General features: G+C 51.9%; 1 protein-coding gene across 1 annotated transcript in view; it reads left to right on the top strand.

Annotated features, from left to right (window-relative positions):
* The first annotated feature begins 683 nt into the window (after window positions 1–683).
* ARVCF (ARVCF delta catenin family member) overlaps window positions 684–18,702 on the top strand; it is a 129,846-nt gene continuing 111,827 nt past the window's right edge. Inside the window, exons 1-2 of the mRNA XM_036766813.1 lie at window positions 684–718; window positions 5,471–5,711. Of these exons, the coding sequence (XP_036622708.1) occupies window positions 5,490–5,711 (222 nt within the window). The 5' untranslated portion in view covers window positions 684–718; window positions 5,471–5,489. The remainder of the gene's footprint in view (window positions 719–5,470; window positions 5,712–18,702) is intronic.

Here is an 18,702-nt window from a genome sequence, read left to right on the forward strand (position 1 = left end):
GGTGGGCTGGCAGAATCTGACTTTGAGGGGTCAGAGAGGGCTTATCACAGCCTGGTAGCTTCAAACATTTCTGCTTCCCTCGGGCCATGACAGGAGGCTGACCTCTGATGGGTCTCTGCAGTGGGTTCGTGCAGCTGCCAATGATGGCATCTGGAGGGGATTGGGTGGGTCTAATGGGAGAGCCTTGACTTGGGGGCCAGGAAGTCAAGAGCCCTGGGTTTTAGGCCTGCCTTTGTTTCCACTTCTCTCTTAGCCTCCACTTACCTCCTCTGTTGAATGGGCCTAGTCACATCTGCCCCGCCAGCCCCAGCGGGCTCTGATGAGCATCGCCTGGGTCCTCTCCTGGGGCCTCTGTGGCCCTTGAGTGGACCCTCCTAGCTCTGATGGTCTCCACCTCTGTCTTTCATTCAGCGGACATAGATTGAGCTTCAGCTGCATACTGAGCTCTGTGCTAGGTTCCAGGAAAGACTAAAAGAGAAGGCCCAGCTGTGTGCCCTCCGGCAGCTTGGGGTGTGCCAGGGCAACGTGGCCTTGCCATGGCTGCGGAGGAGGCCCTGGGATGGGGGTGGGGGCCGGAGCCTGGGGCCCTTCCTACTAACTCAGCGCTGACTTCTCTCTCCTCCCTCTTGTTGCAGCTGCTGCTGTCCTGCTTTCTCTAGCGTAGTGGGCCATGGTCTGCCAGGGCTAACCCTCTGTCCTCTCTCAGCTCCCCTCCTAGGTGGGTACGGTTCTCTTCTCTCTGCATGACAACCCCAACTGACTTCGAGAGGCCCCACTACGGGGTGGGCACCTGCCTGGGGGCTCTGCTGCCAACCTCTGGGGGTGGGGGAGCAGGGAACAGGTGGGCCTGGGCAGTGGGCAGAGGAATGGGGTAGAGTCAGGCTCTGCATTGATTGCCTGGAGCCTGGTCGAGTCTTTGCCCCTCTCAGCCTCAGTTTCTTCACGTGTAAAGTGACTGCATGACTTAAGATGCTGCTGAGTGTTGGCCTTCTATGTTCTAGCCTTCCAGTGCTAATACTATGTTCTAGGGCCTCCCAGCCCTGACATTCCCTGTTCTAAGGTCCCTCCCAGCCCTGACATTCCATGTTCTAAGGGTCCTCCCAGCTCTGACATTCCATGTTTTAAGGCCCCTCCCAGCCCTGACATTCCATGTTCTAAGGCCCCCCCCCCAGCCCTGACATTCCATGTTCTAAGGGCCCTCCCAGCTCTGACATTCCATGTTCTAAGGGCCCTCCCAGCTGTGACATTCCATGTTCTAAGGGCCCCTCCAGCTGTGACATTCCATGTTTTAAGGCCCCCCCCAGCCCTGACATTCCATGTTCTAAGGGCCCTCCCAGCTCTGACATTCCATGTTCTAAGGGCCCTCCCAGCTCTGACATTCCATGTTTTAAGGCCCCTCCCAGCCCTGACATTCCATGTTCTAAGGCCCCCCCCCAGCCCTGACATTCCATGTTCTAAGGGCCCTCCCAGCTCTGACATTCCATGTTCTAAGGGCCCTCCCAGCTGTGACATTCCATGTTCTAAGGGCCCTCCCAGCTGTGACATTCCATGTTTTAAGGCCCCCCCCAGCCCTGACATTCCATGTTCTAAGGGCCCTCCCAGCTCTGACATTCCATGTTCTAAGGGCCCTCCCAGCTCTGACATTCCATGTTCTAAGGGCCCTCTCAGGTCCCAGCTGGCTGCCTCCTAGCCAGGGCTCACTCCTAGCCCAAATCACCTGGTCGGAGTTCCCTCTGTTATAGCGCACACAGCTCTGGCCTTAAATTGGCAGACATGGATTTGAATCCTGCCTCTGACCCTCCTAGTTGCGTTACTCTGGGTCACTCTCCTTCTTAGCCTTCTCATCTGTACAATAGACGTCCTTCTCTTTGCCCTCCTGGATCTCGCAGTCTCTTGGAAAGGAAAGCACTTTATGAGCTACAGGCCCATCGAGTGCGAGGTAACATTAGCTCGGGAATATTCCAGAAGAGTGTCCTCAAGGGCCCAGGAAGTGACCCCTCCAAGACCGGCCTCTAACTGCACCCCTGCTCCAGTACGTAGGACTCACAGTGGGAAGGAGCCCTAGAGATGGCTCGGCTGATCCAGAGTGTGCTGGGCTTGGAGGCAGGAAGAGCTGAGTTCCAATCCAGCCTCAAACACCTACTAGCTGTATGACCTTGGGCAAGTCACTTAAGCTCTGTTTGCCTCAGTTTCCTCATGTGTAAAATGGAGACCATAATAGCACCTCCCTCAGGTGATGATGGTTAGTGGAGGTCGTTTGGTGGCACTCCTCAGGTTATAGATGAGCCGCTTGTGAGAGGAGTAAATGAGCGAGCTGGGGTTCAGATCCGGCCCTTCAGACGCATGATGCAGGATGGGCAGCCTCCTTCTCCGTCTCCCTCTCCCTTTCGTCCTCCCTGTACTCCCCCTCCCCCTCTCTATCCCCTCCTCCCCCTCTTTCCCCCCTTCTTCTCCTTTTCCTTCTCCTCCCCCTCCTCCCTCTTTCCCTTCCTCCTCCTCCTCTCCCTCCTTCTCTTCCCCCCTCCTTCTCTTTTTCCTTCTCCTCTTCCCTCCCCCCTTCTTCTCCTCCTCCCTTTCCTTTTCCTCCTCTCTGCTCTCTTTTCCTCCCCTTCTTCCCTCTCTTCTCCTCCTCCTCCCTCTTCTTGTCCCCCTCCTCCCTCTCTTCTCCTCCCCCTCCTCCCTCTCTTCTCCTCCCTCTCTTCTCCTCCTCCTCCTCCCTCTCTTCTCCCCCTCCTCCCTCTCTTCTCCTCCTCCTCCTCCCTCTCTTCTCCCCCCCCTCCCTCTCTTCTCTTCCTCCTCCTCCCTTTCTCTCTCCTCCCCCCCCACCTGGAGTCCTCAACCCACACTGAATTCAGCCATGTGGTCTTGTCTCACCCGGCTGCCTTTATCCGCCAGGGTTTCCATGCTCCAGTTTCCTCTGAAAGGCTGAGGAGCCTATGAGGAGTGGCAGGCCTGGGGTGTCCTTCACTTGGGCCAGGCCACTGCCCTTGCAGGATCCCTGGGAACCCAGTTAGAAATGTAGTTGAGGGTCAGCGAGAACCCCCCCATAAAGCTGGGCGCTTCTTTCCATTTCTCTTGGTCCAGCCGTTTAACCGGCCTTAAGCTCACTCAGCCTCATGTATTTACTGGTTGTGCGACCCTGGGCATGTCACTTGACCCCCACTTGCCTCAGTTTATCCATCTGTAAAACGAGGACAGTAATGTCACCCACCTCAGAGTTGCCATGAACGTCAGGTGAGATGATGTGTATGGAGGGCTTTGTGAGCTTTCACGTGCCCTAAAAATGCCTCCGCTGACCTGCTCCCGCACTGGCTCTCCATGGCCCAGCCCCGCAGCCTGTGGTCTGTGCCAGTGCTTCCCCAGTGGCTCTGGCACGCCGTCCCTGCCTCCAAGCTCCCTCACTTGCATTCTCCGGGCCCACAACCTCAGCTAGCTCAGCAGCCAGGCCCCAGGGACCCATCTCCCCAGACACACGCAGGTGACCAGACCCTCCATGGCCCAGACTAGGCCTCCCGTGGTTCCCTCCTCTTCCTCCCCGTCAGGATTCTCAGGGCTTTGGCCACAGTGCACGGGCACTTCAGAACTTCAGTAACTCCTGAGTGAAGCTATCGGCAGCTGCCTCTGCTGCTTCCCTAGCCCTGTTACTCAGCTGCTCTGCCTGTTTCATTGTGCTAACACGTGCCCTCCTTGGGATCAGGCATCCTGCCCCCATCACCTCTGACTGTATCTACAGAGGATGCCAACCCCAGGAATGAAAATGGAATCACTTGGCCCCATACATTTCCAGAGCTGGGCCCAATCATCCATTTTCTATTTGGGCGCTGGCCTCATGTGCCTCCTTAGATGGGCTGTCCTGCTTGAATTCTTTGTAGACGAGGGGGGACTGAAGATGGGTTTTAAGGACGAGCTCGTGAGATGCCCCCTTCCCCAAGAATTAGCGCCCTGGGAACATGTGGGTTCACTCTGAAGGAGACCTTGTCCACCTGGCATGGCTCGTCTGAGCTCCACGAGGCCCCCAGGCATCTGCTTTCACTGGAACAACTCAAGGGCCCATCCTTCGGTAGCAAGATGGCACCATCCCCTCGCCCCCCAGGCCTCTCGTCTGGGCTTCTGGCCGCTCCTTCCCCGTTCCATCTGCCGCCGATTCTGCCCAAGGAAATCGAGGTAGATGGACGGTGAGCTGCTGCTTCTGGAGTTAGGGAGCACCTCTGAGCTGGGCGGGGCTCCGGATCTCCCAGAGTGGCCGCCATCCGGGCTTTGCCCAAGACCTCCAGTAAAGGGAAGCCGCAGAAGCAGCGCCCTCGTCCTTCCTTTCACCGAGCCTCGGTCTCCCTCCCTGTAACCACCCCCACCCTGGTTCTGCCCCCTAGGGCCGGGCAGACAAGCCCAATCTGTTCCACTGAAGGCCGGTCAGATAATTGTAACAGTACACACTGATTGATGGAACACTTTAAAGTTAGCACAGTGCCCGACCCATGCTGGTCCTCACCACAGCCCTGGGAAGTAGGCGCTGAAGAGATTGGGCCTAAGAGAGACAAAATGCATTGCCCACGGTCACACAACAGTGAATGAGACAGAATTCGAACTCAGGTCTTCTTGTCTCCAAACCTGGTCCTCTGTCCATTGCTCCACTCAGCTACCTCCTAAGGGCTGGCCACCATGACCTTCTCCCCAGGTCCTTCAGTGACTCTTCTCATGGCCTAGCTTCTTCCCCCTCCCCACTCTGCCCCCCGCTTTGGATATGGTCTGCTAAGGGCAGTGGACAGCTGGCCTAGTGACTCTGTGGCCTAGCCACTGCCCTTTTACTGGCCAGGCAATCTCAGACCTGCCAAACCACACTTCGGACAAGCTTTAAGCTTGTGGTCCACTAAGACAGCCCAGCTCCTTTTCACATGCCCTGTTTTCTTTGGTTTAACTTTGAGTAAGTTAGTGGGTGCTTTGTTTCCTTCTTTGTTGGATCAGATGGTCACCAAGGTCCCTTCTGGTTCCGAGGTTATAATATGGTGCTACCGTCCACTCCCATGCTCTTCTCACCATTTTTATTTGAGCCAGCCGTACCTGCCACCATTTCTCCCCAGGCCCGTCCATCTGGAAAGCTGGGCCCCTCATTTCTGCCTGTTGAGATCGTAGCATCCTCTTTAGACCTATTAAAAGCTCCCGATTGGCTCAGTGACATAAGCTCAGGAGGCTGCTTGAAGTCTGTCTCCTCAGCCACTTTGCTTTTGGAAGGGATCGAAGGCATTAGCTCTGATTCTGCACAATGCAGGCCTGTTTTCCATCAGCCCTGGATTAATTACTTTAAATTTAAAATTTAATCAATGAACCAAAATGGAGCTGCTCTCAAGGGGAGCCAGGATTTTCGTCTCGGAGTGAATGTTCTATCGAGCTGCCTGCCTGTGCGTGGGTGAATCTGTGCATGGAGGTGGCTGGGCCCGGCCCCCTCCCCTAACCTCTCCTTTGCCCTGGGCAGCTGCCAGGCCAGAGCCGCCATGGATGACTACGACATCAGGTCGGCTGCCAGCATCCTGGCCTCTGTCAAGGAACAGGAGGCCCGCTTTGAGCGGCTTACGCGGGCCCTGGAGGAAGAGCGGCGAAATGTCTCCCTACAACTGGAGCGAGCCCACCAGCCCTGCGAGCAGCCTCGGGCCGGCACATGCACCATTGGCAACGGGCAGCCCCTGGCTACTGCGTGGCAGCAGCTGGTCCTGCAGGTAACGCATCCCTGCATGTCCACAGCATGGCTCCGTCATCGATGGCCTGCACACGGGGCTGGGGCGGAGGCAGAGATCTGCTGTCCCTCCACTTTAGCCTGGGCTCACACATGCCACACCAGGGTCCTCACTCATGGCTCTGGACAAAGTGCTGGCCCCAGGCTTTGCTGTTGGTATGCTCGGTATTTCTTGCATTTGGCAGGATGAGGTTGTTCTGCTGGGGGATTGGGAACCATTTGCTTTTTCCCCGATATGTCTGCCTGCATGAGAGTACATGCATGCTGGCCTCTGTGTATCTGTGGGTCTCTGCATGTGAGTGTGAGGGCATGAGGGTCTGGGCCTATCTCTGCAAAGCCTTGTATTTTGGTAGAGATGAACCTGAGGATTTGCTCCAGTGAGCACGATGCCAAAGTCAGGAGCCCTCTTGGAGCAGGTGGTTCCTTGTACTGTGCCATCTGCAACAGAGCTGTGCTTTTGAGGCACACAGCTGAAGGAGGCCAGGGCCCTAGGCCTGACATGTTTCTGTGACTGGACTGGTCAGTGTTTGTTGAATTGGCAGGCATTATGGAGGTGGCCTGGCACAGAGGTGTCCAGGGTTGGCTGGGCCAAAGCTACCAGGGTCAACTTCACAGATCAGGGACTGAGGGTTACTAGGCCTGGCCCACAGGGACCAAGTGCCAGTTTCACCTAGCCAGCCAGTGGTGGATCAAGGACTTGAACCCTATCAAGGTCGTCTTCATCTGAAGTCTGGGGCTTTTCCCACTGGATTGAGCTGCCTTTCTGTTGACCCTATGAAGCCTTCTTGGGGACTGGGTTATTCTGATTGATGGCAGGGCTGTCTGCCTGGACACTAATAGGCCTGGGGTGAACTGCTTACTCTGCCTTTCTCAAATGCACCAATAGACGATGCAGCCAGAGTCATCAAGTACTCAGCCAACTAGGTTTGTACTGGGGAGAGAGAGAGATACTCTAGGAGTACCTCCTGGGTGCAGGAGAAGGCTGTGTAGCAGGGCTTCTTCACCCGGGGTCTGTCAGCTTACTTCATTCATATTTTGATAATTATATTTAAATAGAGTGAATTTCTGTTGTCATCTTGTTTTTCACATTATTCATTTAAAAACATTATTTTGAGAAGGGATCCATAGTTTCTCCAGATGACCACCAAATGGAGTCCATGACACAAAAAAGATAAAAGAAATCTTGGTATAAAGGATCATAGATTTAGAGCTTGATGGAAACTTGGTGGAGTTGGGGTCATAAATCTAGGGCTAAAAGGAGGTTTAGAGGTCAACTAGTTCTATTCTGTCATTCCACAAATGAGGAAACTGTATCCCAAAGAGGTTCAGTGACTTGTCCATGGTCACACAGAGAATGACAAAGTTTGTACTCCAGTCCCTATGATTCCCAGTTCTTATTGTACTTGTTAGTAAATACTCCTCTCTAAAGGCTTCTTAAGGGTGGGATGATTCTTAACTGATGATCTTAGGGAGAAGCAAACCAGTGGGGGCTCAAACTGATGGCACTGGAGATTAAAGTGATTCTCAACTGATAATCTCAGGGGAATGCACACCAGTAGGGGCTCAAACTGATGGCATTGGAGATTAAAGTGATTCTCAGCTGATAATCTCAGGGGGAAGCACACCAGTGAGGGCTCAAACTGATGGCATTGGAGGTTAAAGTGATTCTCAACTGATAATCTCAGGGGGAAGCACACCAGTGGGGACTCAAACTGATGGCATTGGAGATTAAAGTGATTCTCAACTGATGATCTCAGGGGGAAGCACACCAGTGGGGGCTCAAACTGATGGCATTGGAGATTAAAGTGATTCTCAACTGATAATCTCAGGGGGGAAGCACACCAGTAGGGGCTCAAATTGATAACACTGGAGGTTAAAGTGATTCTCAACTGATAATCTCAGGGGGAAGCACACCAGTGGGGGCTCAAACTGATGGCATTGGAGATTAAAGTGATTCTCAGCTGATAATCTCAGGGGGAAGTACACCAGTGGGGGCTCAAACTGAGGGCATTGGAGTTTAAAGTGATTCTCAGCTGATAATCTCGGGGGATGCACACCAGTCGGGGCCCAAGTTGATGGCATTAGAGAATTACTCCCAACTCTTCAGGTGTACTCCTAGAACCTTGATGGGGAGTTGGGGACCTGACTTGTCAGTAGGAGTGACAGTTGACATAAGGATGCCCCTAGCATTTACATGAGCTTCATGGGTACTCTTTCCATCATACACCCTTGCCTCCCTGGGAAGGAAAAGCCTACTGTACGTACTTTCTCCAGATAGCCTACAGGCGTAGGGAACCTGTGGCCTCGAGGCTGAACGTGGCCCTTTGACTGAATCCAGACTTCACAGAACAAATCCCTTTATTAAAAGGATTTGTTCTGTAAAACCTGGACTCGGTCAAAAGGTCGCACCCAAGGACCTAGAAGGCCACATGTGGACTCGAGGCCGCAGGTTCCCCACCCCTGGCTACCACATAGGTACAAGCTAGGCCCAATCTTGATTAGCTTCCAGTATCAGATGAGATTGGGTACATTTGGGGTATGTTCTGTTGGCACCTTGGACTGTGCCTGTCACCTAATAATGTCCAGCTGATTGATTGATGGCAGCAATATGTTCTGTAGCCCCAGGCCAGAGGTGTTGTAGGAACTGGGATCCGGCTCTTCTGGAACAAGGCTTGTTTATCTCATGGGACACCATGGCCATGGGATTCGATGCTCAGGAATCGTTCCGGGGCTCTGCCAAAGCGTGCCCCATCTCTCTTCCTAGGTCTGTTCCCTAGGGTCTCCCTTTCAGCCTCACTGGGTAAGGGGCATCTTGAGGAAAAAAAAACCAAACAAGCCTGGGCCAGGATGTCCTCCTGCCCGGAGAGGCCAAACTTCCTATTGGTCACTAGGCTGGCCCCAGCCCCTCCCAGACAGGGTTTGGCCACTGGTATTTTTGGGTTTTTATTGGTGCTTTATTGCAGCTTACCCAAAATAAACTAGCCCTTCATGACTCCCTGGGACACATGGGCCTCCCCTGGTCCCCACCCGGCAGCTGCATGTTACTAAGCTGGGCTACTTTAGTGTTTTTTAAAGAGAATTCTGTTTTTTGTTTTCTGAAGAAGAAAAAGAAGGGGAAGGGAAGAAGCCAAGATCCAAAGGGTCCATCTGAGTTCAGAAAAGACAAAACCAAGGTCTTATGGAAATTGGCGGCCAGCTCATTGTACATTCTGAGCCAGATCCCTCCCTCCCCCGTTCCCCACCCCTCTAACTCCCTTCCTTTTCCTCTGAAGGGTGAGCTGCATCCAGGCTGCCTGAGCTGAGAAGGTCCCCCTCGGCTTAGCCCTTGGAGGCCGGTGTACCCAGCCAGGCACCAGGCAGGGCAGGAGTGAGCAGGAGGCTGGTACACCCATCCAGGCACCAGGCAGGGCAGGAATGAGCAGGAGGCTGGCACACCCAGCCAGGCACCAGGCAGGGCAGGAGTGAGTGATCTGGCTCATGGAGGGATACACTGATAAGAGTAGTGGTAGAGGACTGAGCTCAGGTGGCCTAGGCTCTCCTCTCTCCCTCCTGCCTTCCCTGGCTCTCTTCAAATCTCAGCCAAAGCTTTCCCAATCCTCCTTAATCCTAGGGCCTTACCTCCATTGATGGTCTCCAATTCACCCAGCCTATATCTTGTTTGTACACAGTTGTCTGCACGTTGTCTCCCACTTTAGACAGTAAACTTCTTGAGGGCAGGGCCTATGTTTTTGCCTCTCTTTGTAACCTCAATGCTTAGCACAGTCCCTGGCACATAGTAGATGCTTAATAAATTCTAGTTGACCGATGGGTCCAGCCTCAGAGTGAGACGGTGGAGTGAGAGCCTATGTTCCACAGAAGCTAACAAAGCCAAGCCCAGAGTTGGAGCACCGACACTTCCTGAGGTGGTCGTGAAGGCTCCTTCCCAATACTTGCCCCAACAGCTGCATGAGGGAACTCAGGATCCCTACTCAGCCAACGTGGCCTGGCCAGATCCTCTAGATTGAAAGGGCTCTCACTTACCTATGACTAGCCAACGGTATTACGTTCTGTTCCCTGAACAAAGATACAAACCTGTACAGTCTGGTGGGGAGGATGCAGACACAGCTGTCTGTGATATGTAGAGGCAGCCTGGTATGCTGGGTGGAAAGCTGGTCTTGGAGACAGGAAGACCTGGGTTCAAACCCACTCTGATGCCAATCTGCTTTGAGCAGGGCCATTCTCCTTTATGTGCCTCGGACAACTGCCTAGGAACCACAGACAGCAATTTCTTCCACAGCTGCCTGAGGGTTTCTGTGGCCTTTCCCACTAGGGCTGCCCAAAACTCCCATCCCTTCCAATGTGGCCTGCCCAGTGTTAAAGTGGATTATTTGAAATAAAAAGAAACTGAGGGCAAATAAATTAATTTTCAAGTACTTAGCACTTGGCACATAGTAGGCACTTAGCATAAGTAATGATTTAATAGCAAAGCTAGTGAGTTGCTATTAAATCAGGTCAACTCATGCCTCAGTAATTAGTGACAAAGGAGTAATTTACAGGCTTATTTTTATAACAAAAAAGAGGAATTAAAAAACAAAACCAGGAAACTTGTTCTAAACACAATTCTGTTGGACAAGGCAGGTCGTCTGACTAGTGGGCTTTTCCCAGGCTTTCTTAACCCAACAAACAGTAGCATGGAGCTGTCAAAGTGAGATTGTCCTAGAAGGCCTTGCTCTCCAGGTGCTGCTTTTGGTAACCACAAAGCTTCCTGGGAAAGAGGAGCTTGTGGTCTGTAGTGAGCAGTCACCCTGCCATCTTCCAGCCGCTAGCCTTAGAAGATCTCATTATTCAACTTACCCTCTAGCTCAAGAAAAAAGGGGGGGCCTATTCGCTAAGAATTTAATCAGCCCCACCTTCTCCAGCTGCCAGAGAAGAGAACTTAGCCTTTAAAAAGAGTCTTATAGAGCACCGGTCCTGGAGTCAGGAGGACCTGAGTTCAAATCTGGCCTCAGACACTTGACACACTTACTAGCTGTGTGACTTTGAGCAAGTCACTTAACCCCAACTGCCCTACCCTCCCCCTGCAAAAAAAAAAAGTCTTATAATCCTATGATTATTTTATTCCTATGAAGATATGTGTCTTACTCTAAATTATCTGATACTAAATGATGTCTTCTCAATCTAGCCACTAAATCTGTAGGTAACCTAGACTTAGGAGAGTATCTGTGTTAGTCTGGCTTAGCTGTCGGGGCCAGCTTTTCCTAAAGAAGGGAGCTTAATCCTATAATCTAACTGAAAAGAAATCCAAGTAATTGATACTAATTGATTTCCTTTTCACCAGCTCCTCTGGATCAGGGGTTGGACTTTTGCCACCTTTTGGGAGTACTAGACCCCTTTGGCTCCAGCCTGGTGAAGTCTATGGATGCCTTCTCAGGATAACATTTTTAATGCATAAAATAAAATGCATAGAATTACGAAGGAAACCCATCGTATTGAATACAGTTATTGGACTTAAAAAACCTGAGGTCAGGGACCTCAGGTTAGGGTAAGAACCCCTTTTGTTTGTGTATGACCAGACAGACTTTTTGCTAAGTCACAGGTGGGCTGCTATCTGTGTCAGTGGATGACACGGCTCTGCAGGGAGTTCCCAACTCTAAAAGCACAGCTTTTCCTGAGAGTACCATAATGTGATCACACAGGAGAGTTGGATTGGTGCAGAGCAGAGGACTGGGCAGAGAAGAATGAGGAGTTCGAGGAGGGGTAGTCACTAATAGCTGAGGAGAAGATGTCTATTCTGGGCATGAGGGCCAAAGGGGAAAAAGGCCCAAGATAGTAGGGTCTTGTCAAGTCAAGTCCACTAGCATTTATTAAGCACCTACTGAAAGCCAGGCACCATAGTGAGCATGGGCCAGGAAGACATCCAGGTTGGCTGGAGCTTTGACTGCCTGAAGGATAGTGTGAGATGGGACTGCATGGGAAAGCTGGAAAGAGGACTTTGTTAGCTGACATCAGAATTATACTGAATTCTACAGGCAGTGGGAACCCACGGAAGGTTTGTGGACAGGCGGGTGACGTGGCCAGACCTGTCCTTAGGAAGTCCAGCCAAGCGGCATGTGGACAGACTGGAGAAGGAAGGAAGTGGAGGCAGGGAGGCCAGGAAAGAGGCATCTTTTTTTTAATTGTTAAGCCAGCTTAATGTTCCAGTAGTTAGCACAGTGCCTGGCACATAGTAGGCACTTAGTGTAATGACTGGCACATAGTAGGCACTTAATAAATGCTTGTCAATTGAATGATACTGGGCACCCTGGTGACCATTTCCAGGGTAAGAGCTTCAGACTTATTACTTTCCTCCCAACACCCCAGCACCTTCAGATGACCCGGAGACCCAGAGAAGGAACTGAAAACCAGGTGGAGAAGGGGGAGGGGCACATCATCCCTGTGCTGCTGGAGATGCCCCCAGGATGCTCTGGGGGGGGGGGCTGCACATGCTCAGCTGACATCCCAGGACTTTATTCAGCAGTTATTTTAGGCACCTGTGCAGTAGAAGCCAGGACATTAAATTGAAAGAAGCAATAGGAAGACCAATCCGTCGATCAGCTAACATTTATCGAGCGCCTGCGGTGTGCTAGGTAGGGACTTCTGTGTGAACATTATTGAGAGGCCGAGAAGTAAGTGATGGTAATGATCCCTGCAGTCAGAATCGCATTTTATAATATGTAATGAGAGCATGTGTTATGTATATAGTAATACACGGCATATGCCATACGTCATATATGTGTTATGTGTTACATCTGTGGTATACCCTGATATCATGTATGATCTATTGCATATATAATAAAATATATGGTACGTGTATAATAAATAATGACATAATATATGATACATGCTATCTAACAAATGTGTGTAATATGATCTCGTTATCCTGCTCGGTCCTCATGGCTGCTGAATAAGGCGCTGTGATTATCTGCATTTGGCTGTTGAGGAGGCCGCGGCCCGGAGGGGCTAGCTGACCGGCCCGAGAGGCTAGCTGACCGGCCCGGAGGGGCTAGCTGACCGGCCCGGAGGGGCTAGCTGACCAGCCAGAGGGGCTAGCTGACCGGCCCAGAGATCCGTTCTCTGCGGGATATTGGAGAATGGCTGCTGTTGGGTGGGTGGATGGTACGATAGGGTGAGCAGGGACCCAGAAGACCCAGATTCGAATCACCGCCCCGCCATCTGCCATCTTTGTGACCTTGGGCAGCCGGGCAGCACTCGGATAGAGAGAGCCGGGCCTGGGGTCAGGGAGAGCTGAGTTCAGATCCTGCCTCAGATACTTAGTAACTGTGTCACCCTGGGCAGGTCACTCAGCCTCTGTCTGCCTCAGTTTCTTCATCTGTAAAATGGGCACCAGAGAATCTACACATTTATATTTGTAAAGCACTTAAAGGCACAGTGCCTGGCACACAGTAGGTGCTCAATCAATGCTCATTTCCTTCCCCTCTCTGGGCTTCGGTCTGATTGGCTCGTAGGACTCTACATTTAGGGCTGAATAGAGCCTCCGAGGTTCTCCTCCTTTTTTAACAAATGAGGAGACTGAGGCCTGGGGTCACATAGACAAGTCAAGTCAACAAGCATTTATTGAGCACCTGCTGTGTGCCAGGCACTGTGCTAAGCACTGGGGATACAAAGAAAGGCAAAAGTCAATCCCTGCCCTCATGGAGCTCACAGTCTAATTTCAGTAATATCAGAGGTGGGATTTGAACCCGGAGCCTCTGGCTCCCAGTCTCTCCACTGGGGGATTGGATTAGCCTGTCTCTGTTACCCATTTCAGCTCAGAATCCTGTGATCTCAGGTCAGTTCTTCCTTGCTCCTCTTCTTGGCCCACAGGGTCCAGGGCCTGGCCCAGGTTGGAGCCACGGGAAGCAGTGGGGAGGGCTCAGATGCGCTGGGTCTCGGCCTGAGTCCTGGGCCGCTTCCCCGGCTCTTGGTTCACCCTGGCTGAGTCAGCCCTGGGCTTTCTTTGTCTGGTGTTTGGTAGCTGGCATGGCCCCCCTGAGCCGGCCAGATCTGTTCTACCTTCTGGCCCTGATCAAGAGCTGGGGAGGGGCCCTAAGGTGGCAGGAAGAGATAGGACTTGGCACTGGCCAGATTTGTCCCAACAGAAGGGAATGGCCATGACATCACTGGTCACCAACCAGAGCCGTGCCCCCTCCCAAGCCAAGCCAGCCCCTCCCTCCCTTCTGTGAGCTGGCTGCTTGGTGGGCTGGCATCCTGGGTTCTGAAGGGGCCTCCCAGGACCACAGAGCCTCGGAACTGGAAGGAAGGGGCCCTGTGCCTGAATGAGCCCCACCCTGGAGGATCCCCCTGAAAGGGTCATCCAGCCCCTGCTTGGATACTCCCAGGGAGGGAGAGCTCACCACCTTCTGAGGCTGCCACCCTGTCCCGATATCTAGCCTGCACTGGCCTCTTTGCCCTTCCTCCCATGGCTCTGGGGCCAAGGAGAGCAGGTCTGAGCTCCCTTCTGTGTGCAAGTCCTTCCAGTGTTTGAACAGTGGCCATGCCCCCTCTGAGTCTTATCTTTCTGTGGGTGCAACAAGGTGGGCAGGGGAGGAGTGGGGGCATCCTCAGAGTTTGAGATATTCTAGATCTGTTCTAGAGCTACCAGGTACCTTAGAGGTCATGAATTCCAATCTCCCCGTTTTATTCATATGAAAGCTGAGATCCGGAAGTCCCCCAGGGGAGATCATTGAGGGGGATTTGAACCCAGGCCCTCTGCCTCCAGAGTCAGGGAGCTTTTCACTCTACTATACCCATCTCAGAACTGGGCGGGGCCTCAGAGGCAGAGAGTGCCACCTGTACCTGAAGTTGGAATTCCCGGCCACCAACCCTGCTGGGTTCCTCCCTCCCAGGCAGCCCTTGGAGCTGGCTCCAATAGTCAGGGCAGTTTTTCCTCCTATTAAGCTGAAATCGGCCTCTCCTAGCTCCCCCCTCCCCTGCCCCAACTGCTCCCTCTGGGGCTGGATAGAACAAGGTAATCCCTCTTCCACTTGACAGCCCTTCATATATTTGAGATCTGTGCTCTATCTCCTCTGAGTCTCTGCTCTTTTCCTGGCTAAACATCCTCCCATGTTCTTTCAATTGAGCTTCAAATCAAAGCTGTAACCAGGGTGGGACAACCAGGACTTTTGTCCCAAGGCAGCAGAGTCTAGAGGATGCTGACAGCACCATCCCACAGGTTACTTCTTCAGTGAGCATCAACAAGCATTTATTCAGTGCCTACTGTGTGCCAGGCACTGAGCTAGACATTGGAGACACACATGCAAAGTGTGAAACAGTTCTTCCTCTGGGTGGCCAGCCCCCCGCCTCCCACTGCCCCAGAGACCACCTCCAGCCTTCCTGCAGTAGCTTAGAAACCTCCTGGTCTCCTGGGGCATGCTGACTTTCCCTTAACAGCTGTACTCCAGGTGAACTTAGCCAACCTCTCCTTCCCTCCCCCTTGTTCGAGGTGCTAAAATTCCTAGTTAACAGCTCTGTCTCTCTGGGTCACCTTCCTCTGGACACGCTCCAGGTTTTTATCAATGTCCTTCCTGAAATGAGGCTGGGGCTGACTAGAATGCTCTGGACGTGACTAGGTTTTAAGCCACACGAGTTCCCCGTCCCTCCTCCCCTGACGCCCCTCATCCTGGTCACCCAACTCTGGCCCCACTGCAGCTTGTCAGGAACACGTATTGGATTTCCTGTGTGGGTCCTTCCATTCACTAAGTCAGGTGTCGACCTCTCCCTGCCTTAGCAGACAGATGAGCTTAGGGGAAAGGCATCACCCGTGGTCATGCTTCTGGCGAGGAGCCTTTCCTTACTTAACCCACCAGCCCCCAGTGACCTACACAAAGCCCCTGTTCGAGAGAACCTAGCACAGGGTTCGAGGGTCTGCTCGAGCTGGCAATAGACAGACGGACAGGCAAGCAGAGAGGTAGATAGATGGATGGATGGATATAGAGAGAGATAGGGAGAGAGATGATAGATATGACATGTGGATGGATATATAGATAGGTAGATAGAGAGAAATAGATGATAGAGAACTAGATACATAGAGACATAGGAGAGAGACAGAGATGGAGAGAGAGAGAAAGAGAGAGAGAGAGAGAGGAGGAAAAAGGGGGAGAGAGAGGAGGAAAAAGGGGGAGAGAGAGGAGGGAGAGAGAGAGAAGAGGAAAGAGGAGAGAGAAAAAGAAAGAGGAAGAAAGAGAGGGGGAGAGAGAGCGTGCACTCCCAGCTAGAGCTGTGCCAAAGTCAGTTAATGCCTGCTTGATAGACTATTTTCAAGTTTTCGCTGTGAGCACTTACACCTCAGAAATCGGTAAAAATTCTGCAAATCAGGACTTGACTTTCTTGGTGCTTGACTGTGGTGGATGAAATGTTAATAATACAGATTAATCTTGTAGCTAACCGTTAAATGTTTCCTAGCACACCCCATGGGTCAGTATGTAGCTGTGAAATATTTATTAGATGTTTACCATGTGCCAGACACTGTGGTCGGAGATGGGAATACGGACAATCCCTGCCCTCAAGGAGCTCTGTCCCAATTGGGGAGGGGAGCCCATAGTGGGGAGCTAGAAAGGGGGGGAGGGGCTGGCCAGGAAGCAGCATGAAGGTCAGATGTCAGACAAGATGAAGCAAAGCTCAGCTATCAGAGCCCGGGGACTAAGGGTTGGAGTCCAAAGTTGGGAAAGTAGGGAGAGGGCAGAGATGTGGTAGGGAGGATGACTGGAATGTAAAGGAAGGGAGCAAGCATTTATTGAACACCTCCTGTGTGCTGGGCACTGTGCTAAGCACTTTGTAAATGTGATTTCATTTGTTCCTCACAGTGACCCTGTGAGGCAGGTGCTATCATCTCCATTTTACAGATGGGGACACAGGGGAAATGACTTGTGCACGGTCTCACAGCTAGTGAGTGTCCGAGACAGGTCCTCCTGACTCTGGCCTATCACGGTGGCTGCTGAGCCACCTGCTGTCTCTGTGGACAGCACTGTGGGACATCTGAGTGGACATCCTTTCCATGGCAGGATGAGATGATGCTGTGAGACCCAGAACGGAATGCGGGCCATAGAGGGTCTATACCTTGCCTCTCTCTCCATGCAGCCCAAGTCTGTGGTAGCCTGACCGCCCTCTTGGTCTAACCCTAAATCCTAACCCTATCCGTAAGCTTGCAGCCCACTAAGACTCTCTGGGTCTTTTCAATATAAGCTGCCACCATCACACTTTATCACCACATTATAACTAGCCCTAAAAAGCTGGGATTTTAGTAGGTTTCCTTTCTACTTTGTCATGATTTTTAAAATAACATTATAGGACCTTCTTCATTCCTGTGGGGAGAGCTTCCAAGACACGAAGCAAGAAAGGGAGTGAGAAGCCTGGTGAGGCAGAGGGAGCTGAGCGTTGGTCGCCAAATCCTGCCTCTGCCTCTGCTTGTGTGACCCCAGGGAGCACATTTAGCCTCTTAGAAGAGACACCTGTAGCCGGTACCTGCCTCGCCTGGCTGCAGGTGAGCTCCTTGAGATCATGGCTGTGATCACACGGAAGGCCCTTGAGGGCAGGGCTGCTGTCATTTTTGGCATTCGATCTCCAGCTCCTAAGACAGTGCTTTGGCATTTATCAATAGGTGGATGGATGGATTGAATGCTGGTTAGAGCTTGGTTAAGTCCATTTTGGCGATCATGGAGGAATCATAAAAAGTGGGGCTGGAATCTGCAAGGGAAGACCCTCAGGGGGCATCTAGTCTAGTCCTTAGAACAGTGTCTGGCACATAGCAGACACTTAGAAGAAATGCCATTCACATCATCCCTGACGAGGCGGTGTGGTACAGTGTGTAGAGTCAGGGAGACTGACTCAACACAAGTTAGGTGACTCTGGGGGAGTCTCTTGTGGAGACTTCAACACTGCTTCATGTTGTGGAGGGTGTCAAATGACAGGCTAAAAATCCTTGGACTTTATTCTGTCATGGTGGGGAGCCATGGGAGGTGTTTGAGCATGGGAGGGTGTAATGGGACTTGTTTACTGTTTTCTGTTTTGGAATGCTAAGGCAACCAAGTAGCTTTGAGTCTTGCCTTTCAAACGTGATGGCAAGCAAAGGGGGACTTTTCGCTGTTGCTGTTGGAGTGCGTCTCAGCACTCAGCCTTTGATGAGTCTTGCCTTTGTTTCTTTGATGACCTGCTTAAGAAACAAGAAAGCCTAGTTCACATGGGTTTGAGTCTCATGGTTGTGATGCCCTCTGTCCTTGAGAAGGGTGTATATATATAAGATCTCAGGTTGGCGCTTTGTTTTGGGGCTCTCACTCACTGGAAGAGTGTTGTGTGATTTGACCAGAAGAGACTCTGGGTAGCCATTAAGGACCACCCCCCCGGCTTTGAAAACCTAGATGTTGGTCCTTCTCTTTCTGGTAACTGTGTGTATCACTATAGTTAGATGGTTAGAAGCCTGGCTGCTGGTTTGTGTTTATGTGCTCTGTTTATATAATGTATGCTTGTAATTTCTGTTTGAATACTCTCTGAAGTTTGGGGTGCTGGCTTTTCCCCCTGAGCTAAGTGGACAATAAATGTATGTTTAATTAAAGTAAGATTGTAAGCCCCTTAAAGTTGCTTTCCTCCTGTACTAGCAGCCCTCCTGTGAGCTGGTGCTATTGGCCTTACACAGCCACAGCAGCTCCAAGCAGCATTGCTGTTACAGAGGGATGCATCGAGCGCCAAGTTGATCAACAGTAGAAACACTAACGAAAAGCATTCTGGGTGCTCAGGTCTTTGCCCCCAGGCCTGGTCAACCCTCAATTCCAATTTTGCCTTAGACACTTGTTAGTTGTGTGACCATGGGTGGCTCTCTGGGCCTCACTTCCCCTGTAAATGAAGGGGGGCTGCATTACCTGATCTCCAAGGCCTCTTCCAGATTCAAATCCCACCATGCCTAGGGCCCAGCATGGCCCACTCAGAGCCAGGGTCGTTCTTCCTTAGCGCATTCAGCTTGAGAT

The sequence above is a fragment of the Trichosurus vulpecula genome, chromosome 1 (assembly GCF_011100635.1).
Source record: "Trichosurus vulpecula isolate mTriVul1 chromosome 1, mTriVul1.pri, whole genome shotgun sequence".
Classification (NCBI taxonomy): Eukaryota; Metazoa; Chordata; class Mammalia; order Diprotodontia; family Phalangeridae; genus Trichosurus; species Trichosurus vulpecula.